At 41.5% G+C, this 24,626-nt stretch overlaps 1 protein-coding gene across 1 annotated transcript in view; it reads left to right on the top strand.

Annotated features, from left to right (window-relative positions):
- LOC130103695 (nitric oxide synthase, inducible-like) overlaps positions 1 to 10,617 on the top strand; it is a 33,103-nt gene extending 22,486 nt beyond the window's left edge. Inside the window, exons 11-25 of the mRNA XM_056269989.1 lie at positions 4,677 to 4,759; positions 4,864 to 5,008; positions 5,128 to 5,232; positions 5,800 to 5,849; positions 5,944 to 6,118; positions 6,231 to 6,351; positions 6,490 to 6,568; positions 8,279 to 8,469; positions 8,576 to 8,742; positions 8,850 to 9,060; positions 9,172 to 9,259; positions 9,391 to 9,512; positions 9,908 to 10,056; positions 10,233 to 10,427; positions 10,516 to 10,617. Coding sequence (XP_056125964.1) covers positions 4,677 to 4,759; positions 4,864 to 5,008; positions 5,128 to 5,232; positions 5,800 to 5,849; positions 5,944 to 6,118; positions 6,231 to 6,351; positions 6,490 to 6,568; positions 8,279 to 8,469; positions 8,576 to 8,742; positions 8,850 to 9,060; positions 9,172 to 9,259; positions 9,391 to 9,512; positions 9,908 to 10,056; positions 10,233 to 10,427; positions 10,516 to 10,554 — 1,920 coding nt within the window. The 3' untranslated portion in view covers positions 10,555 to 10,617. The remainder of the gene's footprint in view (positions 1 to 4,676; positions 4,760 to 4,863; positions 5,009 to 5,127; positions 5,233 to 5,799; positions 5,850 to 5,943; positions 6,119 to 6,230; positions 6,352 to 6,489; positions 6,569 to 8,278; positions 8,470 to 8,575; positions 8,743 to 8,849; positions 9,061 to 9,171; positions 9,260 to 9,390; positions 9,513 to 9,907; positions 10,057 to 10,232; positions 10,428 to 10,515) is intronic.
- Positions 10,618 to 24,626: the final 14,009 nt, after the last annotated feature.

Raw genomic sequence — 24,626 nt, forward strand, 5'->3', positions numbered from 1 at the left:
CGCAAATACAATGACGCTGGTAGTGACGATTCTGTCTGACCAATCAGTGATCTGCAATGTGTTCACGTCACATTTTAGTATCGTTACGGTATGCTTGGAACCTCAACAGAGGTGGTACCATTTAAAGTGAGCCGAAGCGAACCGTACCGTACCATGCAGTGGAAAAGCGCCACAAGTGAGCCGGAACGAGCCAAGCCGTACCGCACCATGCATTGGAAAAGCGCCAAAGCGTGCCGTACCGAACCGTACCGTACCATGCAGTGGAAAAGCGCCATTATTGCTGTCTGTCTTTGATTTTGTAAATTAGCTGATGATCAATTAAATGCAGCAATATCTGTTGCTTTCGGTGACGTGCACTCCATTAAATCTGCAGCGGGAATTGAAGATCGGATTTATATCCGATCTGAGAAAACGCATGTAGTGGCCAGGTGTAAACAGCCCCTAAGATACTCTTTACCGCTATGGAGATATTTTGTCATGTCTAATGTATTAATAATGCCACCAGAATACAACCAAAGCACAGGATAGCAATAAGTAGATGTCTATAAGAAATTGTAAATCATTCAAAATAAATGCCATGATCAGTAGATTTTATACTGGTGTTACTATAATGATTTTGTTAATAGTGATCAGCAACCAAATATTGATAATGTGGAAGTTACTGCCTTTTGCCTTGGCAAGTTTGAGCTCAAGATTTTTTTATGTAGATCATTTTCATGACTAAAACATCTAATTTCCAGTGTCCTACCTATAATTAATTTGGCGGGACAACTAAAAATCTTTAAAGTCATTTTTCTCAGTTCCACACTAGCGAGTTCAGGTCTTTTGCCTTTGTAGGGCAGAATGGAAAAAATATTACAAAGGCCCGCAGCTTAGGTGGTCTTACCCTGCCGAATTTTCTATATTACTACTGGTCGGCGAATATCAGGGATATTCTATACTTGTTGGGGGAAGATGAGAAAGCCAGCGGGGCACAGACAGAGAAATCATCCATTCATTCGATATAACCCTCTGTCAGTTTTATGTTCTAAGCTGCCACTGGCACATTCAGCATCTAACCTTACACTCTCTCCAGTTGTACTACAAGCTATAAAAATTTGGTATCAGTTCAGACGTCATTTTGCACTTAACAATCTTCCACTTGCCTCACCTGTTGTACAGAACCACATATTTACTCCTTCTATGACAGATGCAGCGTTTGATATATGGTTATGATTTGTATTTGAATGACACATTTACCTCCTTCGAATAGTTAGTCCAAAGATTTGCTATTCCTAACACACACTTTTTTAGGTATCTACAGCTTAGAAGCTTTGTGTCATCGAATTCAAACTGTTTCCCTTGTTGTCCCGGTCGATCTCTCATTGATTATATTCTCAAGTACAGGTGTGGAGTAAAACAGTCCATAAGTAAAGTCTATGGACTACTCAATCTACACAATCTGACTGCCTTAGAATCTTTAAAACAAAAACGGGAAAAATAAATGGAGGATCAAATATCAGATGATCTTTGGGAGGAAGTAATCTGGAAAATACATTCATCCTCTATAAGTCTCAGGCATACGATTGTTCAGTTTAAAGCTCAAGTCCGTAACTTTTTTGGGTTAAAAAATTATCCAAAATAAATTTGAGCAAGTACATAACCAGCCAGTGTTCAAACTATCTGCTTGCCTTAGCTCGATTCAAAACGGTAAGCTTGTAATACTGTTTTTAATTCCAGTGGTATTGGTGGATTTCCGTGGGAAATTTGAGCATGTCTTTGAATCATTACGTCACATCTGTACACATAAAGAAGGAGTCTCGGCTAGTATAAGCTATATTGCGAGTGAGGATGTTTTATAGCCTTTAGATTTATAGCCTTTTCTCACAGCACTTGATATAATTAAACTTATTAATTTGATGGCGGATCCAGAAAGGTTCAAACGACAATCACCAGTGACAACAGGAGATTCACCAGTTGTAAAATGCAAAAGACTTTGGACTGAGAGTTTGGAAAAAGAGACTGCAACCGGACCCATGCGAAAATAAGGATAAATATCTAAAGGGCATTAAATGTAGTCACGCAATGCTGATGTTGTTAACATTAATAATTTGAGAAGAAAGTATCATTTGTACAGTTTGACGTGATATGATAAGCGATCAGATTTAATCAGTGTGATTTACTGCAATGCTTTTTTTCAGTTAGTTGGTCAGAAGAGCAAAAGTGGATGTTACTTACTTGTCCAGACGACATTTTAGGGTGAAAATTCTTATGTTGGTCATACTTCCAAAAAGTAGAATCTGTGATTCCGAATGACAGTATCCACATCGGTGCGGTGACTGACAGCTGCACATTCTCCTCAAAACATTGGATTCATCCGCGCAGTGCCGTGCCGAGGTAGCCTGTGGCTCCGCCCTCCTACGCACTTCCGCTCAATTTCATTTTCCTTCAGTACGAAGGGTGTTTCTCAAAACCAAGAATGCAAAGAACGGACTTGTGTTCTTCGGGAGAAAGCTCTTGCTAGTTAGGGTGTTCTTGCTGGTATTGCGCAATAATACCCCCGCACAGACACCGTCTGCAGTACCCAAACATAACGAGAATTACTGACGATAACAGCCAGGCTGCAATGGTCTCTTGACTGTGGGGTAAAACGAGTATGTGAGCAATCTGGCCGGTTGGCTCGCTAGCTAACTTAACACCCGCAGTAATCTTATGGAGATTCTCACCTCCGAAAACGTTTGAGCACATTTTCGATTAGCCGTAAATTTTCGTACAACTGCCAATATTTGAAATCTACACAGTTGATTTCTCGCATCAAATGTTCTCAGAAGTGAATTTAGTGATGAAATAGCGTGCGTAATTGTAGAAAAACGAATTACTGTATTGACCTGCCTCTCCTTCCTCGAATGCCGAATTGAATGCTGGGATATTTCGGCCGTCAAGTTCACACAAGTTACCAACCGATGCATCCTCGGTAAAATGGGCGTGTCAAGAACACATCCGGGATTTTTAACCGTTCTTGCCAAAATGCGAACTTGTGTAATGGGACAGTACTTGGGCCACAAAAGATGACGTTTCACAAGGACACAAGTACAGACAAGAACACAGATTGAGAAAGGCCCTACGTCTGGGACTGCTGTGTATTCTTAGGTTTCCAGAAATCAATTTTTTGTAGGACCAATCAGCGAATAGAGGGAGTGGCTGAGAACGATGACGTTGATGTAGCGCGTCAGTTTGAGTTGGAGTTCAATAACGGCAGCGGAGAAAGACGTGAGAAAATCTATTCGGTCTGTTGTTGCAAAACTTCCGAATAAACAGAAGTTAAAGCCGGAGCAAGATCAGTGTTTGCTAAGTGTTGTTGGTGGCCATGATGTTGTGGCCCTCCTCCCCACGGGGTTCGGGAAAAGTTTGATTTTCCAGCGCACTCCGCTAGTGGTGAATGAGTTAGCTAAGGCGAACGATAGGGATGCAAAGCCGATAGTTGTTGTCGTCTCCTCTTGTTGCACTAATGGTGGACCAAGTGAGGGAGGCAGAAAGGTTAGGAGTTCGTGCTGGGCAGCTCGGTGTGCACGATGATTACTGTACAGCATTTGCGGCAGATCCGAAACGACCGCAGCGGCGTATTGTTAATGATTACACCCAGCTTCGACAGTTGACTGAATACATCACTGTCCTTAGTGTCAAATATACATTTAGAATTGTTCCTTGAACTCTTAAATTCGATGAACAAAACATGCAGCTCTCGTTGACAGACATCTTATTCTAAACATAATCCTCTGATCATTCGGACTTGTTTTTTTTATTTATTGCTTAAAACAATACACAAGTAATAACAGAAAACATAATACAAAAACAAACAAAAAATAATAATAAAAAACAAAACAAAAATAAAACAATAGGGGGATAATATAAAATAAACATTAACAAGTTAAGAGAATTACATGACACTGAAAAAAGGAAAATAATTACAAACAGATAATGTTTTTAAGGCTTTTTTTGTTCTCAGACAACTTAATTGAAAAGAGGTACCGGTATTTTTAAAATTCTTTCACAAATATAAGAAAGAGAGGTTTAGCATTTAGATATTTAGATTTATGAAAATGGAATTTGGACTTGTTGTTTCCAGCCAGTTTCGGCGCATGACATACGTTACGACCACACGTTAGCGATTGGCTGTGGCAGATCCTGAGTGACTCTGGGCAGATCCAATAGTTTTGAACTTTAACAGAGAACCCGCCTACAAGGAAGTAAACGTTTCTCAATGGAGCGAGGCCAGACTCTCTGTACAAATGAAATGTACGAGAGTCTGGTAGAACCAGGCTAGTGCCGAGGTACAATTCACGTAAAGTTGATAATTCTGCGAATGACTGCAATTGCAGATTTCGAACAGAGATGGCGACAAAGAGGAAAAACTGCGGACTGCAGCTTTAAAATGGTACATCGTCTTCATTGGTCTAAAGACAGATTGGCTAAGTTTAAAAGTGATGCAGACCCTACTTGTGACCGATGTAAACAAGCTCCTGCTACTTTATATCATATATTTTGATCCTTATCTGTTCTGTTATATTCTTGGTTCTTAAATGCTTTGATGTATAATGTATATTTTTCTTATTCTTTTAGTAAAAAAAAGAAAAGAAGAGAACTTACATTAGCAGTGTAAATATAGTGTATATGTGCTGTTTTTGTGCTTTTTGAAGGCTGATGCATGGCTAACACACAAGTGGAAAGATGAGAAGAAAGGACTTCGGAGATGTACGGTCAGCTTCAAAGGACTGATAAGGTACTAACAGACCAGCAGCTTCTCCAAACAAAACAACACTGTACTTCATTAATGCCAACGACCAATGGCATTTATATGAAAATGTTTGTGTTCTTTCTTCTTAGAGCAGTGTTTTTTTCTCAAATGCTCATCAATACAGTCATGGCCAAGAGAGTGCACTGCACTGTTCTCTATGCCACCGAAACGGGGAAGTCACTGACCTTTGCCAAAAAACTGAAAACCATGCTCAACCGTGCCTTCGACACCAGGGTAAGAAATGCTGTCTTTGAAAAATGCTTTCAAATTTTTTATTATTAACAGTGTGATATATATGTACAACAACAAAAATGTGATCCAAAACTAATATTCATTCTTGTTTTCTAATACAGCTGGTATGCATGGAGGACTATGATTTCAGTGAGCTTGAGACAGAGAGCCTTCTGATGGTGGTCACCAGTACTTTCGGCAATGGGGAAAGTCCGGGAAATGGAGTGGTATGCATAATTATGTGAATAAATATATTAAAATTGTAATGTATAGAATTATATAATATAAATACTGTATACCATTCAAAGGTTTGGGGTCATTAAGATTGTTTTATGTTTTTGAAATAAGTCTCTTATGGCTGCATTTATTTGATCAAAAATAAAAATTTTGAAATGTTATCATATTACTGTTTTCTATTTGGATATATATATATACGGTATATATTAAAATGTGATATTCAGCAAGCAACTATTACTCTAGAAATCATTCGAATATGTTGATTCAACAAACATTTCTTATTATTATCAGTGTTGAAAACAGTTCTGCTGCTTAATATTTTTTGTGGAAACTGTGATACATTATTTGATTAAGTTCAAAAGAACGACATTTATTTGACTTTGAAATCTTTTGTAACGTTACAGGTACGTCTTCACTGTCACTTTTAATCAATTTAAAGCATCCAGAATCAACTTTTTTTCTTTCATAAATTACTTTTGAACAGTATTGTATAAATATGGTAATTTCCACAGAAAAAAAAAAAAAAGATTTTGACATTAATATTTTCTTTCCCTCAGAGCTTCAGGAAGCAGCTTTTCAGCTTGCAAAACCTGAAAAACAATTTCAGGTTTGTAGCCTAGCAATGCTAAGATTTTCACTTGTATCGCCTGTCAATATTCTCTTGTTGAACATGGAGCCCTGATATCCTCTTCTCAATACAGGTACAGTGTGTTTGGCCTTGGCTCACGTGTGTACCCACAATTCTGTGCTTTTGCCCATGCTGTGGATGACAAGCTTGCTGAGCTGGGGGCCAAGCGTCTGACTGCCACAGGGGAGGGAGATGAACTTAATGGGCAGGACGAGGCCTTCTCTGCCTGGGCTTGCACTGCTTTTAAGGTTGGTGAGGTTTCTATAATTCCCTCTGTGCTTGGATGATTCAATGATTCAAAGAAATATTATATTAATACACCAATGAACAACAAATTATTGGCATTTCTCTGTTTTTAAGGATGCGTGTGAGGAGTTTAACATTAAAAAAACGCTGAAGGGTGTTGAGCAACAGTTGGACGGCTGGGACCCACAGAGATACAGAGTGCAGCATGACAGTTGTGCTCTGGACCGAATTACAGGTACACCTTTTTAACAATACAAAACAAAAAAGTAGTTTAATAAAAGTCACTATCTATCTAAACTCAATAATCACCAGGTTTTATATTATTTTAACCCATAATACAGTATTTACACAAATTAATCTTCTGTTTTTACAGCACTGTCTGCTCTTCACTCTAAAACTGTCTTTCCTATGACGCTGAAAAGAAGGCAGAATCTGCAGAGCGATCATTCAAGGTTTGAATCTACAATTTCACTAACTCCCAGCTACGGTGGCCGAGAGAGCGCAACTGAAGAAAACACATGCAAATAAAATAAAACACATGCAAATAAAAAATAACACCCGCAAATTAAGAAAACATCTTCATCAGTTCCACAACACACGTGTGCTCCAAATACTCACAACACCACCAAATACAGAAACGCGCTGCAAAAGCTCACAACACAAATACAGAAACGCGCTGCAAAAGCTCACAACACAAATACAGAAACACGCTGCAAATAACACAGACCACAACGGAAATGTTTCCAGGGGAACCAAATAAGTGACGAACCCGGCTGGGACGTGCTGGCATAGATATCCATAAATCTATGCGTGCTGGTGCTTACAGCTTAAAATTATACTTTATTTATTTATTTATTTATTTATTTATTTGTGCAAAACATACAGAGATTACATTTTTTTATGACATACAACTTTTATACAATGTACAAAATGTATTAACAATATGTTCAATGTCATCAGAATACAAATGAGAAAAGAACAATGAGCTGGAAACTAAAATAAATAAAGAAAAAAGATAAAGAAAAACATTAAGGAAAGATATTTATCTATACATCAGTTACACTGTACAAATTGTTTCATGTTATTACATTTTCATAAAGAAAAGTTTCGTAAGAAATGTTAGGTAATGTAGGGTCCAAATTTTTAAAGTTGAGACACACAGATATATAACACATATTTTAAAAGCTTTTTTGTAAACTAAAAATAAAAATATATTTGCATCCGTTATGTTAACAGCATTATATTTCTGTCGTAAGACCAGCTGATGGACACCGTGCTGCGTTGTCATGGGGACATCCCAGGTGAAAATAATGAGGAAATTAAGTTGTCTTTCGTTGCTCCTTCATCAAGTGCATTCCACACGGCTGCCTAACAGCACACTAGAGCCCTGCTCCACAGTCCCACTTTAAGGGCTCTGCAATCTGCCCTTCGAAGGGAGTATGGCATAGGGAAGCTCACGAGCAATAAGCACGTCCCAGTCGGGTTCATCACTTATTTGGTTCCCCTGGAAACATTTCCGTTGTGGTCTCTGTTATTTGCAGCGCGTTTTCTGTATATGGTTGTGTTGTGAACTTTTGCAGCGCGTTTCCTTATTTGGAGCACACGTGTGTTGTGAAACTGATGAAGATGTTTTTTATTTTTATTTGCTGGTGTTTTTTTTCTATTTGCACGCGTGTTTTTTTATTTGCATGTGTTTGCTTCAGTTGCAACGCGTTGAGCTGTCTCGGCCACCGTACCCAGCTAACAAAAATATGTTTCTAAGAACGTTTTGCTAATGTTTTTGCAATTATTATGGGAAATTCATAGTTCATGATCGGTCTAATCAAATTATTATGATTTATGTTACTTTTGAATATTGCCTGAACATTCTGAAACTATTAACATTTTTAAAAATGTTAGACAAGCATCCAACTAAAATGTTTCAGGTTTTTTTTTTCATCAATAATGTATAAATAATGTTTTTATGTTAATATTTTGAGAACATTATTAAAGACCAGACAAGTTCGAATAAACATTCTCTTAATGTTAATGGAAGAACATTTGTTTATAACTTTTAGAGAACCTTGCCAGAACATTAGATAAAGTTCTGAGCACATTCCCTGTCAGCTGAGCTTGTACACATTTGACAGTGCTGTTTTTCAACTTATTTATTCTATTTTCAGTCGTTCTACTATCCTGGTTGAGCTGAAGACGGATGGAAACACAGAGGTCTTGAACTTTGCCCCTGGAGATCATGTGGGGATTTTTCCAGAGAATTCAGCAGAGTTGGTGGATGGTATTGTGAAGCATCTCCCAGATGCCCCTCCTATTAACCAGAGCCTTCACCTGGAGTCCCTCTCTGACTCTAGCCCTGGTAACAATCACTAATTGCTGTAATAATAAACTATATGCAAGTATATTTGAGAAGAGGCCCAAAATCCAAGCTTATTGTTATGACTCTTTCCTGTGTTGTCTTTCAGTGGAAATGAGATGGCAGAAAGATGAATGTATCCCTGCTTGCACTCTGGTCCAGGCTCTTACATACTTCCTTGATGTCACAACTCCACCTTCACAAAGCCTCCTGCGCAAACTCTCTACAGTGGCTGGTCAGAAAGAGGATCGCAAACGACTTGAGGCACTTGGATCGGTAATTGCGTTACATTCTTTTTTTATAAGAATTTAAATGGGACCATTGTTTATTTTATTCTAAATTACACATATTAACATTTACAGCATTCTACCATTTCTCCATAGGATTTCCAGGAATATTCTACATGGAAAGATTTCTACAGGCCCACCTTCTTGGAGGTGCTTGTAGAATTTCCTTCTCTAAAAGTCCCTACCGCCTTCCTTCTCAGCCAGCTTCCTCTGCTCAAGCCCCGCCTGTACTCTGTCAGCTCCTCATTGGACCGTCATCCAAACGAGCTGCACCTCACAGTGTCTGTGTTGGAGTACCACACCCAGGGTATGATACTAAACATGTAGAAAACATACACAACAAAGACATTGGATCATTCTTTTATAATCAAACACCACGTGAGATGTAAGGATAACGTTGTGTTCTGTTGTATCGTAGATGGAGAGGGCCCAATGCGTTATGGCACCTGCAGCACATGGCTTAACACCATCAAACGAGGATATACAGTTCCCTGCTTCGTTCACCGGTACTGATGATAGATAGTTAAATGCTGAATACGAATATCTCATTTAAATACTTATAAAGGCATTTTCACTTTCTGTTCTCCATATCTTAAAAACATAGAAAACTTGACTTGTTTACTGCTCATTATTTCAGCTCAAGTGGGTTCCATCTCCCAGAAGACCCCATCACTCCAGTTATTCTGATAGGGGCTGGCAGTGGTATTGCTCCTTTCCGCAGCTTCTGGCAACAGCGCATTCACGACATGAAAAAGACAGGTATTATATGTGAGCTCTGAATTGATAATAATAAATGTTTCTTCAGCAGCAAATTAGCACATTAGAATGATTTCTGAAGGAAGACTGGAGTAATGATGCTGAAAATTCAGCTCTGCCATCACAGCAATAAATTACCTTTCAAATATGAGAAAACAAAGATTTTAAATTGTAATAGCATTATATAATATTACTGTTTTTACTGTATTTTTTTATTTAATAAATACAGCCTTGGTGAGCATAAGATTTCTTACTGACCCCAAACTTTTAAACAGTACTGTTGTATATTGTAGGTACTGTATTTAAGTTAAAATAAAACTGTCTGTAGTTATTTGTATTTTAAATCCTCAAAGTTTTAATCCTAAATGAATTGCCTTATTTAATTGACAAATTTGTAGGTCTGCAAATGACTCCTATGACACTGCTATTTGGATGTCGTGATTCACAAACAGACCATCTGTATAAAGTAGAAACTCTGAAGTTGAGACTTGATGGCATTCTGGACAATGTCAATACAGCTTATTCTCGCCAACCTGGTAAACCAAAGGTACATCTCTAAAGTTCTGTTCATGCTGTTCTATACTCAAAATAATTATATATTTATTTTGTGTGTCAAAATTCAGAAAGGTTCTCTCAGTCTGTCCTTACAGTTCATCAGATGCGCTTACACTGGTATCAGTTTGTGTCTTCTGTCTGTAACCAAGCTTGTGTTGTTTGGAACAGATGTATGTGCAGGATGTCTTGAGGGAGCAGCTATCTGAAAAAGCCTTGGAGGTTCTACACAAGAATGCAGGTCATCTGTATGTCTGTGGTGGCATGAACATGGCCCGTGATGTTGCTAGCACTTTGCAAGATATCTGGGTGAATAAAACAGGCATGACCATCACAGAAGCTGGAGAATTTCTAGAGAGGTTAAAGGTGTGATTCACTGTTTCAATCCTCATGTCCTTGTATGAACTGCTTTGTGACCAGTGAACTCACACCATCATGATTTTTTTGTTGGCAGGTGGAGAAGAGATACCGTGAAGACATTTTCGGAGCCTAATAGCAGAGATCTGCTGCATCATATAAAGTTAATTCACAGTTTTACCACAAGCTGGGGTAGTGGGAACCAAATTTAACTAATGCGATTCTAATGTTTTTCCACTATTTATGTTCTTTAACAGTTTTAAACTGATGTAAATATAGTCGGGGATGGGGTTCTGATGACATTAAGTAAGAAAGGGCAGTCAAATTAAGTGCAGGTAAACTCTCAATGAAACTAATAAATAAAAAATGTATATAAATAATAAACACATTTAATAACATCTAAATAAGTAATCAAACATTGAAATGTATTTTATTTATTTAAATTATTACACACCATGTGTTCTAAAGGCACACACTAATGAACATTCTATATACTGTTGTGACATGATGAGTGGAATTAGTAAGGAGATTCAACTGAAGTCGATCAGGATGAGGTAGAAGCAGACAAGCAGAAAGAGAATCTAGAGAAGAATGATAATGAAGAGAATGAAAACATATAGAACCAGTATACTTTGAAAATGATTCCTGTCTGGTAAAACTTTGCAAGAGAAACTTATTCAATGAAAAAACAGATGGAGACCAAAAAAGAAACCAAGACAATGGTGGGAATGGGTAGAAAAAAAGTAAGAAAAAAAAGTGAAGACCTTGGTGGAGAAAGTGGATGTGGCAGCAGAAAGCGAGGAGGAACAGAACAAGAAAACGGAGGTTTCGTCAGGACCACTATCGTCAAATACGATTCACAATTAGCAGACAGTTTGGATTGGCGGTATGGTTCTGTTCTGGGCAAGAATTCCCTGTGCATCCATGCAGCCTAGCATAGACAGCCTAGCACAGATGATACAACTCTAGTAGACCTCATCAGCAGCAACAACGAAGCAGGATACAGAGAGGAGGTGGAACAACTGTTAAGCTGGTGCCACAACAACAACTTATCTATGAATGTAGATAAAACAAAGGAGATGGTTGTTGACTTCCGCAGAAGGCAAGCCGATCATCTGTGGCTCTGAGGTGGAGAGAGTCAGAAGCACCACATTCCTGGGTGTACACATTTCTAACGACCTCAGCTGGTCCATAAATACCAGCTCTGTAATGAAGAAGGCACAACAACGCCTGTACTTCCTGCGGAGACTGAAGAGAGCCAGGCTCCCGCCATCCATTCTCACCACCGTCTACTGACCAGCTGTATCACTGTGTAGTTTGGAAATTGCAAAGCACTCGGACGCAAGTCCCTGCAGCGCATAGTGAGGACAGCTGAAAAGATCATAGGGGTCTCTCTCCCACCCATCCAAGACATCTTCCAGACATGTGTGCGCAGAGCCTCTGCCATTGTAAAGGACACCTCCCACCCCTCACACAGTGTGTTTGTCCCTCTACCATCAGGCAGGAGGTTCTGCAGCATCAGGACCCGCACTACAAGTTTCTATAATATCTTCTTCCTCCAAGCTGTTAAAGCCCTGAATACCCTGGTGCCACCCAACATTTCATCCTCATGATTCGTCTGCATCCGATCATCCGAGTTAATCTGGATATGACAAAGGACTAAAGAACACACAAATGACTGTGTACTGTCACTTTAAATGGACAAATGGGCATTAAAATGCATAACTGTGCACCGACACTTTACTGGCCTTTGCTCTGGTCAAATTGCACTTTTTACTGTCTATTGCACTTTTTTTCTGTTTACTACTCATTGTTTAGTTTATTATGTATTGTATTGTGTGTGTCATGTGAATGGTTGAGGGCAGGGTTGCACTGTCTATTGTAGGATGTTGTGATCTGTTGTTGTTTATTTTTGCATATGCACCTCGGTCTGTATGAAACGAAATTTCATTCAGCTGTATACATGTATACGGAAGAATGACAATAAAGTTGAATTTACTTTACTTACTTTACTGACTTTACTTACTTACTATAAGAGCAGGGAGAGCAGCAATAACCCCCCTTAGGGTAAACAGATCATAACCAACATGAATGTATTGCAGATATCATGAATTCAAGATTTTAAAGTACAACATAATTTGAGAATTTATTCTGATTCAAGGGGAATCAGAATGCCAAATACTGATTGGAAAAGAGGAGGAGCTGGCGATGGAGGAGGGTAATGGGCTCTATGCACGGCGGTATTTCTGGTGAAGGTCTAAGGATGCTGGATTACTTCCGCCGATCGTAGAGTCCAATGCTATACTGAGAATTTATATTGGTTTTTATACTCTATTGCTATACTAAAGAAACGTTAGTCACAAAAACAGAAAAAACAGACACCCCTCATTTTGTTTATGCTTCTTTGTTTATTATATTAAATAAACATAACTATATATAAAATGACATCTAAACGTATTAAAGTTTCGTTTCAAAGATGAGAGGACAGTACGTTTTGAAGACTCTGCTGTAATATATACAGGTCCTTCTCAAAAAATTAGCATATTGTGATAAAGTTAAATATTTTCCATAATGTAATGATAAAAATTAAACTTTCATATATTTTAGATTCATTGCACACCAACTGAAATATTTCAGGTCTTTTATTGTTTTAATACTGATGATTTTGGCATACAGCTCATGAAAACCCAAAATTCCTGTCTCAAAAAATTAGCATATCATGAAAAGGGTCTCTAAACGAGCTATTAACCTAATCATCTGAATCAACTAATTAACTCTAAACACCTGCAAAAGATTCCTGAGGCTTTTAAAAACTCCCAGCCTGTTTCATTACTCAAAACCGCAATCATGGGTAAGACTGCCGACCTGACTGCTGTCCAGAAGGCCATCATTGACACCCTCAAGCAAGAGGGTAAGACAGAAAGAAATTTCTGAACAAATAGGCTGTTCCCAGAGTGCTGTATCAAGGCACCTCAGTGGGAAGTCTGTGGGAAGGAAAAAGTGTGGCAAAAAACGCTGCACAACGAGAAGAGGTGACCTGAGGAAGATTGTGGAGAAGGACCGATTCCAGACCTTGGGGGACCTGCGGAAGCAGTGGACTGAGTCTGGAGTAGAAACATCCAGAGCCACCGTGCACAGGTGTGTGCAGGAAATGGGCTACAGGTGCCGCATTCCCCAGGTCAAGCCACTTTTGAACCAGAAACAGCGGCAGAAGCGCCTGACCTGGGCTACAGAGAAGCAGCACTGGACTGTTGCTCAGTTTTGCATGTCATTCTGAAATCAAGGTGCCAGAGTCTGGAGGAAGACTGGGGAGAAGGAAATGCCAAAATGCCTGAAGTCCAGTGTCAAGTACCCACAGTCAGTGATGGTCTGGGGTGCCATGTCAGCTGCTGGTGTTGGTGCACTGTGTTTTATCAAGGGCAGGGTCAATGCAGCTAGCTATCAGGAGATTTTGGAGCACTTCATGCTTCCATCTGCTGAAAAGATTTATGGAGATGAAGATTTCATTTTTCAGCACGACCTGGCACCTGCTCACAGTGCCAAAACCACTGGTAAATGGTTTACTGACCATGGTATTACTGTGCTCAATTGGCCTGCCAACTCTCCTGACCTGAACCCCATAGAGAATCTGTGGGATATTGTGAAGAGAAAGTTGAGAGACGCAAGACCCAACACTCTGGATGAGCTTAAGGCCGCTATCGAAGCATCCTGGGCCTCCATAACACCTCAGCAGTGCCACAGGCTGATTGCCTCCATGCCACGCCGCATTGAAGCAGTCATTTCTGCAAAAGGATTCCCGACCAAGTATTGACTATTGAGTGCATAACTGAACATAATTATTTGAAGGTTGACTTTTTTTGTTGTTGTATTAAAAACACTTCTTTTATTGGTCGGATGAAATATGCTAATTTTTTGAGACAGGAATTTTGGGTTTTCATGAGCTGTATGCCAAAATCATCAGTATTAAAACAATAAAATACCTGAAATATTTCAGTTGGTGTGCAATGAATCTAAAATATATGAAAGTTTAATTTTTATCATTACATTATGGAAAATAATGAACTTTATCACAATATGCTAATTTTTTTAGAAGGACCTGTACTATACCATAATCCCGTTTTCCTCCGCTTTAAATCTCCCCAACCGGAAACGCAAGAGCATCCTTGCATCAAACGCGGAATTTATGCGTGCATTTAGCCCATTAGCTCCTGAGAAATGCGATAGCTGCTGATAATACTGATGGAGCTTATTTATGTATACAGTGATAGGCGTTGTATTCCTATAGGTAGACGTGTATCAGCTGAGAGTCAGCTGATGCGAGCTTGACTAACGTGACGTGCCAGAACTGATGCTACGCTTAATTTCTGTCAGGACCACTATCGTAAAATACGATTGACAAATAGCATACAGTTAGGACTGGCGGCATGGTTCTGTTCTGGTCAAGAACTCCCTGCGCATCCATGCAGCCTAGAATGGATAAGAGCAGGGAGAGCAGCGATAACCTCCCAAAACAAAACCATTTGCCAATATCCCCCAAACGTCTCAGGTTACGACTGTAACCTTTGTTCCCTGAGAACAGGGAACGAGACAATACATCATCGACGCTATAGGGGAACGCCTCAGGCGTGACAGGTGTCTGAAATCACTATCAAATCACGTCAATCACATTGACCGGCGACAGCCCGTGAATCATTAACGTGAATGATTAACGTGCGACCTGGAAGTATATAAGGGCGCCTTGCAAACATGACAAATCACCTTATCGTCTGAAGGGACTGTACGGCAGGCAAGCCCCGAGGCATGGCAGGGAGACGTATTGTCTCGTTCCCTGTTCTCAGGGAACAAAGGTTACAGTCGTAACCTGAGACGTTCCCTTTCGAAGGGAACTCAACAATACGTCATCGACGCTATGGGGAACGATATACCCACGCCGCCATGCTAAGGGGAGTGCATGCCCTCAGGCAGTGACAACTGTCTGAACCAGCAAATTCAAATGAAATGCTAGATCCACTCACCCTCAGGTCACACTGGGCTGTCAGTGACATCATTCCCTACGGTCATAGCCTAAGCTATAAGCCTCACAGGAAAACCTCCATAAACATAGTTAAATGAAAGGCCTACCTGGGCCTGCTCAAAGGCCTAGGACCACAACTTCAATTAGAAGGGGTCCCTTCTAGGGAATGTGGCTAGGGAACCCGAAGGAACCCCAGCCAGTCACTATTCAGGGGAACGTACTCACCCCGAAGTGCCACCAGGACGGCCTGACCTGGCGTCAGAGCATAGACACTTAGTCTGGCCACTTCCTGTCTGTCCGAAGACAGAGCCTCTGGACACTTGCCTTAAGTAAGGCATCCAACCAGAGAGACTGCGAAGCTGGCAGTGAACCACTCGGCCCGGATCTCAGAGACGGGATATCCCGGAGAGTATGACTCAGCAAGTGCTTTCCAACCCTTACCAGCGAGGGGAGTTTCTCTACTCGATCCATGGATCTACCCAGTGTTTGTGTTTCAAACACTGAGGAGGCCTGTGAAGGCATAAGGGCTGATCTAACTGGGAGGCCTCACGAGAGGCCTACGACCGTCTGACCAGACTCAGGAGTCCGCGTGCTTATAGTGACCCTCTGTGAGGGGAGCACATGGTCCGCCTGGTAGGCAAACCAGGCTGTAGGCAGGAAAGAGGTTCCGGGAGGGAACCAGTAGCAGAGAATGAACACTTTAGTCGAGCCAGGGCGCAAGCTCGCCTTCAGCAGCTGCCTGATAAGGCCAGCTGAAATGATAGCAAGAGGCCACTAGCTTCCAGAACCCAGCACAGCTAGGAAACCACTCACAAGGAGGCCTGGAGAGGCCTACAACCTGATAACCACAGTATGTGGGGACCCTCAGGGAGGCCTGGAGAGGCCTACAACCTAATAACCACAGCATGTGGGGACCCTCAGGGAGGCCTGGAGAGGCCTACTACCTGATAACCACAATCCGTGGGAACTCACCTTCAGGGAGGCCTGGTGAGGCCTACTACCTGACCGTACTCACTCAAGGAGGCCTGGGGGAGCCTACTACCCGATCTATTTTTGGAAATTCGCCTTCAGGGCTGCCGGGTGAGGCCTACTACCTGATAGCAACAGTATTTTACTGGTAGCTGAGTCCAGGTGACAGTTCCAAGGCGGCCTGCTAAGGCCAGCCAGCTGGGGACTCGCCTATCAGGGAGGCCCAGTTGGGCCTACTAGCTGATAGCAAGTCAATTCTGCTACAAAGGAACACTGTTGGGAACCATACTACACCAATGCAACTATTGGGCCCACCCACAGGAGGCCTAGTACGGCTAGCTACCTGTAGCGGCATTAACCCTCTGGGGACCAGAGTGTTTTTGGGGCCCTTGGGATGTTTTGACATGCACTGACATTTGTGCTTTTTTCAGTTATTTATAAACATGTTAATGGCAAAGGTGTAAATTCACTCTATATAGCACAGACGGGACTACCATGATAAGTGAGCAACATGTATGTACATGTTTGTATTTTTAATAGAATAATGTTTATGCGTCGTTATTGAAAAAAATAAAAATGAAAGTTGCTGAAATAAGACCACAAAACACATATTTATTATTTCTTCACAAGACTTTTGAAAATTGTATCACATAGCCTAGAATATTTGCTCCAAAACTATGTGAGAATCATCCTGACTGCTCATTCAGATAAGTCAACAAAGTCTTTTACATTTTTAATGACGTGTTTTGTTTGAGAAAGCTTTATGCAGGAGGCTTGATCTCTCATTAATATGTGTGGCATTCCACACCTGAGAAAGACAAAGACCCTCCCCATAATGGCCCTATTAGGTGCTATCAGGCCATATCATTACAGGAGCCTTGCACAAAGAATGAGGATATTTAAAAAAGAATGGCTTTTAGATTGTTTGGATTTATGTAAGGAAAATACAGGGTGCATACGTCTGGACACTTCTATCACACACCCTTCACCATATAGACATGGTTTTATTTCAGTTCAAAGTTCAAAGTTAGAGTTGGAAACATCTTGAAAAGAAAATAGTCTTTTTCCATAAATGTCTTAGTTTGATCATACATATTTCAAAGTTGAGGATTCATTATTTTGATATAGCTTGCATTGGAACAAACATCTTAGTTGATTAGTTTATTGACAAAACATAAGCTTATTTCATGTCTTTATTTTGAAGCTTATTTGATGCTTATTTGATTTGAAAAACTTTATCCAAAACTAGTCAAAGAAATGTTCTTTTATTTCATCTGTAACAGTGCGTATCTGTGCGTTCATTCATTCATTCACACACACACACACACACACACACACACACACACACACACACACACACACACACACAGAGAGAGAAACATAATTCACATTTAAACAGTAGGATATGCTATTTGTCCGTTTACAGACACTAACGTTATTCTATATCGCGATTAGAACAAAGCACAAAACACTTACACTTCTCAGCTGAATCTGTTGCTCCTCCTCGAAGTGAAACCAGCACTTGTTCTGTGGTAAATGTCCCAGGATTATTCCTCATAGCCGCAGCAAGACGAATCTTAATCTGACTAAAAAATATTGTGTGTTTACAGCATTTGCCTGGGGGCGTTTATCTATTTTGCAAATGGCCTCAACACATTATCTTATGAATAGCGCGCTCTGCGAGTGGGTGTGAACAAATTAACGATAATGAGCTGAGACAGGAGAAACTGTACTTCTCTTTAGTTTTTGACAGATTACATTGCAGGAGAATATTTGTTTTAAATGTGAATTGTTTTATTTAAAAGTAGAAATTTAAAGCGTTCTTTAGACGTATGTTTCATGTTTGTGTGATAAGTATTAGCGGAGTTTCCGTTCATTTTCCAGACATGTTTCAGAAAGATTTTTGCGGAGACAGAGTGAGCTGAAAGCGCACCCTGTTTATTTTATTTATTTTAAAAAAAGCACAAGGTTTTGATGTTAATGTGAGTGTACACAAAAAAAGAAGACCCTCTATAGTTTATAATCATGTATTGATTTTATTTATATGACCATAAATGACGGAGTATTTTAAGTCTATGTTGCTGCTATGTGAAAAAAAAACAGCAAAACGCGCGGGCGCGTTCTTGGTCCCCAGAGGGTTAAAGTATGTCAAGTCACATTTATTTATATAGCGCTTTTCACATTACAGATTGCATCAAAGCAGCTTCACAGTGATAACATGAAAGTAGTACAACACAGTTCAATAATATTGTTGAATATTAAATATCCCCAACTAAGCAAGCCAAAAGCAAGGCGACAGTGGCAAGGAACCAAAACTCCATCAGATTGGATGGAGAAAAAAACCTTGGGAGAACCCAGGCTAGTCAGGGGCCAGTTCTCCTCTGGCTAACAATCATAGCTTTACAGTAAGTGCATATCAGAAAGTACCTGGAAAAAATACATTTAGTTAATCATGTAATATTTAGGGGATAACATATCGCCGGCGTTGAGTCGTCTCTTCGCAGGCGTTGAGTCGTCTCTTCACAGGCGTTGGTCTTCTCATCACAGGCGTTGAGGCATCCGAAATCCCCGTGAGAGGCAGGATACCAAACTGGAGCCTACGAACGCCATTTTTCTCGGGACAAGCGTCCCGAGATAACAGCAGAAAGGCAGATGGGAAAAAAATTAGCATAGCTGATGTTCATAATGATTTCCATTACACGGGAGTAGGTGTTAGAAAACCATAATCTCACAACTCTCCGCAACCCAAACTCTCCGCAACCCAACCGCAACCATACGGACCGACCCGTTTGTCTATAAGGCTGTCGAGCCCCACTGGTGCGTTAAGCAGTTTCAGTGGCAAACGGTTCCGTATGGCATAGCAGAGGACTAAAAGGTAAGCATTATGTGAATGCTTGACTAAAGAGACACGTCTTTAGTCTAGTTTTAAACTGTGTCAGCGAGTCAGAGCATCGGACCGTATCGGGAAGGCTATTCCAGAGTTTTGGAGCTAAATGCGAGAATGCCCTCCCTCCTTTCGTGGACTTCGATATCCTAGGAATGACCAGAAGCCTTGAATTTAGTGATCTTAGAGAACGCGGTGGATTGTAGGGCGAAAGAAGGTCCGTTAAGTACATAGGAGCTAAACCATTAAGGGCTTTATAGGTCAGTAGTAGTACTTTGTAATTGATACGGAACTTAATAGGTAACCAGTGCAGAGATGATAGAATCGGTGTTATATGATCATATTTTCTTGATCTAGTAAGAACTCTAGCGGCTGCATTTTGCACTAACTGTAGCTTGTTTATTGAGGATGCAGGACAACCAGCTAATAAAGCATTACAGTAATCTAGTCTCGAGGTCATGAATGCATGAACTAACTTTTCTGCATCAGAAACAGATAGCATGTTACGTAATTTAGCAATGTTTCTAAGGTGGAAAAAGGCTGTTCTTGTAACAGATGAAATATGATTTTCGAAAGACAAGTTGCGGTCTAGTATAACACCCAGGTCTTTTACTGTAGTGGAAAAAGTAACAGGGCATCCTTCTATATTAAAGTCGTATTGTAAGAGGTTTTGTGTGTAGTTTTTTGGACCAATAAGTAATACCTCCGTTTTATCTGAATTTAATAGCAGGAAATTTCGCGTCATCCAGCATTTTATATCTTTGAGACATTCTGTCAATTTAGATGAGGTAATGTTTTCATCTGGTCGTGATGAAATATATAATTGAGTGTCGTCAGCATAACAGTGGAAATTAATTCCATGTTTTCTTATAATATTACCAAGTGGCAGCATATATATTGAGAATAGCAGAGGGCCTAGCACCGATCCTTGCGGTACTCCGTAGTCTACTGACGTCAACTTTGATTTTCCCCCGTGTAAAGAGACAAAATGATAACGGTCAGATAAGTACGATCTGAACCAGCTTAATGCCTGTCCCTGAACACCAGTGTAGTTTTGTAGTCGATCCAAGAGTATTTTATGATCTATAGTGTCGAACGCGGCGCTAAGATCAAGTAGGACTAGTATTGAGATACAGCCTTGGGACTCACCTCCGAGGAGGCCTGTTTAAGGCCTACTACCCACCGGTGAGTCAACTGCCCGAACCACCAAGGCCAACCAATTCTCTCGAGAAGTAGCCTATAGCGCCCTCTTTAGTGCTGCTCATACAAGGAGGCCTGCTGAGGCCTACTACCTGATGGCGCAGCCTTCGTTGGCAGATAAGCTGTTTACACAGCGCCTACAGTATCCTGGTGCCTAATCACATTGCCCACGGCAGTGTACTCAGCAAGAGAGCTTAGCACCCTTAAACAAGGGGAGTACAACATACGCCACTCTGCCTCAACGGAGGCCCCAGTTAGTCAGGGGCCTACCATCTATGCATGGGCGTCAGCTCAGGGCAATGCTCTGGCTACAGGGGAGCGTACTTCGACCAAAGAAGAAGTGAAGGCTTACTTCATACTCGACCCGAGCCATAGTGGTGCGAGGTAGGATAAACAGAACTGGGAGTGAAGTACTTAAGACCTACCCTGAATCACAGGGAAATACTCACACCTCACCCTGAGATCACCAGGGGGCGGGCCTGCCAGCGGCTCTAGGGGTGACAGAAATGTATCTGTGCCCAACCTAGGGGAGTGGGGCTTGAATGAACGCCAACCACCTACAACCCGATGCTCGAGCAGTAGCTCAGCGAGGTAAGTGAAGCCCATACTGGCGACCTAAATCCGTAGGCCAGTTCTGCACGGCAGGGACGGGCAGGAGACTCAGTCTTCTTCGTGAAGCGAAAGACGGCCTAACCCTGCTCAAAAGGACTTATATACCACGGAGGCCTAACTGAGGCCTACCATGTCCCTATAATACCATCCTCTGCACCACGCTGCATTACTCTAGTCACCCCAGAATGCAGAGAAGGGGGCGGGCCTTGGCCTAACGACTCCCATGGGAGGAGGCTGATATACAGGGATGCCAAAAACCTACATTCACAAAGTGAAGGGTCAGAGGAAGAAATGCTAATTTAGCAGAACACCTCTAATATCCCTGGCACAGCCTAGGCCAGCTACAGAGGCGGCCCTGGTGAGGGCCAACCTGTAAGCATAGATCTATCTGAGGGCTCAGAGGAGCCACAGCCTACTAAAGAATATAGTCTGTATTATTCCATACAAAGGGCTGCAGAACGCTCAACCTAATGAAAACTCAACCGAGCTCAAGGGGCGAAATACTCAGAAAAGTCAAAACGGTCCCATGGGCCGGACATAAGATCTATCTGAAGCTCTAGCGTCAGTCAACAATCTAAGTAAAACATTCTATCAGAGAGAGACCAACTACTCTACCCTGAGGTGGCTAATAGCCCGAAGGCTAACATAGTTATCGTTCTGGCCACCTAATGGGGAACTTCAGGGCCCTGATAATCCAAAAAAGTTCTCTTACCTTATTACCTTGACATGGCCCCATAACTCTATACAGGGAACGAGGTCTGTAAAGAGAAACATATTATTTTTTAATCACAAAAAATACTCTTTGAAAGACCAGCAGCTCACCTGCGGCGTGCGAAGTGAAGACTCACCAGACAGTTCTTCATGAACATGGGGTCTACCACCTTTACATACCTGAAAGAGGCACTCTCACTAACCAAGCCGAGGCGGGCCATCAGAACATTGTTCTAACCATGAGCCCAGCCTCAGGCCTGATGTAAGAAGCGCCTGGGGAGTCGGGGAAGAGAGGAAAGGGCAAAGATATAATCACGCCCTCAGGGAAGATGATCCATGACCAACGCAACGTGCGTTTGTGCCGGATCACCTCCCTCAGATCCCTCTTCTTGCGGGAGTCGCGCCTCCTCTGCGACCTACTACTCCACGGAGGAGGCGCACAAGAGGTGACACTGGCTCTCTGGCCTCATCTAAGGTCCTCGGACCATGATAGGCCAGGCCCTCCCATCTGTCTGGGCATGGACACGGATCTCAGCGGTATGTATGTCCTGGATACAGCTGAGCGCGCCTTCGCCTCTCCGAACTTTCCAACCACCGCCAACACGGAGGTGCCGAAAAGCTCAGAGGGCGAAACCAGCGAATCGAGGAGAAAGCCTTTCTCTTTCTTCCCGAAATCGCCAGGTTCAACCACAAATGTCTCTCCGTGGTTTGTCCGGGAGAGCGCTTAATGCCGGACTAAGTTTTCCCTTAAAAAAAAAAAAAAAAAAAAAAAAAAAAAATTGCACCAATTGCAGCTTCTCGTCAGCCGCCGCATCGTCTGAGAGGATTACACCCCTCTCAAGGCGATCGGCGAGCTTCATCTGTGACATCCAGACGCTGAACCCTCTTCTCTCGAGAAGAGGGACAGGCGCGATCACAATTTGTACAGGCAGTTCCCTCGAGAACTGCCTGTGCGCGTCTTCCTTCCCAGACAAAAAATGCACAGTTCACGTGTGTCACCCGGCTTCAAATATCTTGAGCACGGGTCTGCACACTTCTGAAAGCATTTCATAATTACCTGATTTTCAAAGCAGTTACAGACAAAACAGTCCCTGAAGACGAAAAGATGATTTGTCATGTTTGCAAGGCGCCCTTATATACTTCCAGGTCGCACGTTAATCATTCACGTTAATGATTCACGGGCTGTCGCCGGTCAATGTGATTGACAATTTGATAGTGATTTCAGACACCTGTCACGCCTGAGGCGTTCCCCCATAGCGTCGATGACGTATTGTTGAGTTCCCTTCGAAAGGAAATGAAAACTCAACCGAGCTCAAGGGGCGAAATACTCAGAAAAGTCAAAACGGTCCCATGGGCCGGACATAAGATCTATCTGAAGCTCTAGCGTCAGTCAACAATCTAAGTAAAACATTCTATCAGAGAGAGACCAACTACTCTACCCTGAGGTGGCTAATAGCCCGAAGGCTAACATAGTTATCGTTCTGGCCACCTAATGGGGAACTTCAGGGCCCTGATAATCCAAAAAAGTTCTCTTACCTTATTACCTTGACATGGCCCCATAACTCTATACAGGGAACGAGGTCTGTAAAGAGAAACATATTATTTTTTAATCACAAAAAATACTCTTTGAAAGACCAGCAGCTCACCTGCGGCGTGCGAAGTGAAGACTCACCAGACAGTTCTTCATGAACATGGGGTCTACCACCTTTACATACCTGAAAGAGGCACTCTCACTAACCAAGCCGAGGCCCAGGTCGCACGTTAATCATTCACGTTAATGATTCACGAGCTGTCGCCGGTCAATGTGATTGACGTGATTTGATAGTGATTTCAGACACCTGTCACGCCTGAGGCGTTCCCCCATAGCGTCGATGACGTATTGTTGAGTTCCCTTCGAAAGGGAACACAAACTGACGGCGATATTCTGGATGCATTTTTTTTATTTAATTTTTTTTTTATTACATATGTAAGGAACTTAGCTATAGGAAATATTAAAAATCAATAATCATAAACATGAATAACTAAACAAACATACATAAATAGATGTGTAGGAAAAAGGAGTGAGAGATGGAATGATGTAACGATGGTTAAGATCCATCTAACTATGAGAAGAACCAACAGCATTTCATTTTCACATTTCATTGAATTGAATACTTGCATTTGTAGTGGGAACAATTCTTGAAGTTGTGGAAAATTGAAGTTGTTGAGGGTTCCAGCCTCCCAACACGACTGATGCTGATAGAATGGTAAATACATCCTGATGGCATATGTTGAGTACTATCGAATCTTATGGGGGAAGCATCACCACAAGCTGGAGCAAGCAAGGACACATTGCAACAAGTTTGTTGCTTTAGCCAATTTAACAGTTGTATGGGATCTATTGGGGGAAGCTTACACCCCTAGCGACAGCAAAATCTGATACAACAAGTATGTTGTATAATTGCGTAACTATTGCTAAAAACTAGTGTAGTTTGGCAAGGGAAGCATACACCCTACAGCAATAGCTCCGACTAGCGGCTGCAAAATCTGATACAACAAGCAGGTTTTATAACCTTATGACTAGTATTTAAACTAGTGTAGTTTGGCAGGGGAAGCATACTCCCTACAGCAATAGCTCCAACTAGTGGCAACAAAATCTGATACAACAAGCATGTTATATAACCATAGGACTAGTATTAAACTAGTGTAGTCTGGTCGGGAAAGCATACACCCTGTAGCTGAGTCACCCTGAGTCATATGCAGTGCGCATATTACTTCTGAAGTTCAAGTAAATGCGCTAGAAATCTGCGCTCATTCAAGGATGTGCATTTATTGCATG

This window comes from Rhinichthys klamathensis, unplaced genomic scaffold, assembly GCF_029890125.1.
Source record: "Rhinichthys klamathensis goyatoka isolate OS25496 unplaced genomic scaffold, OSU_Roscu_1.1 h1tg000296l_1, whole genome shotgun sequence".
NCBI classification, from domain to species: Eukaryota; Metazoa; Chordata; class Actinopteri; order Cypriniformes; family Leuciscidae; genus Rhinichthys; species Rhinichthys klamathensis.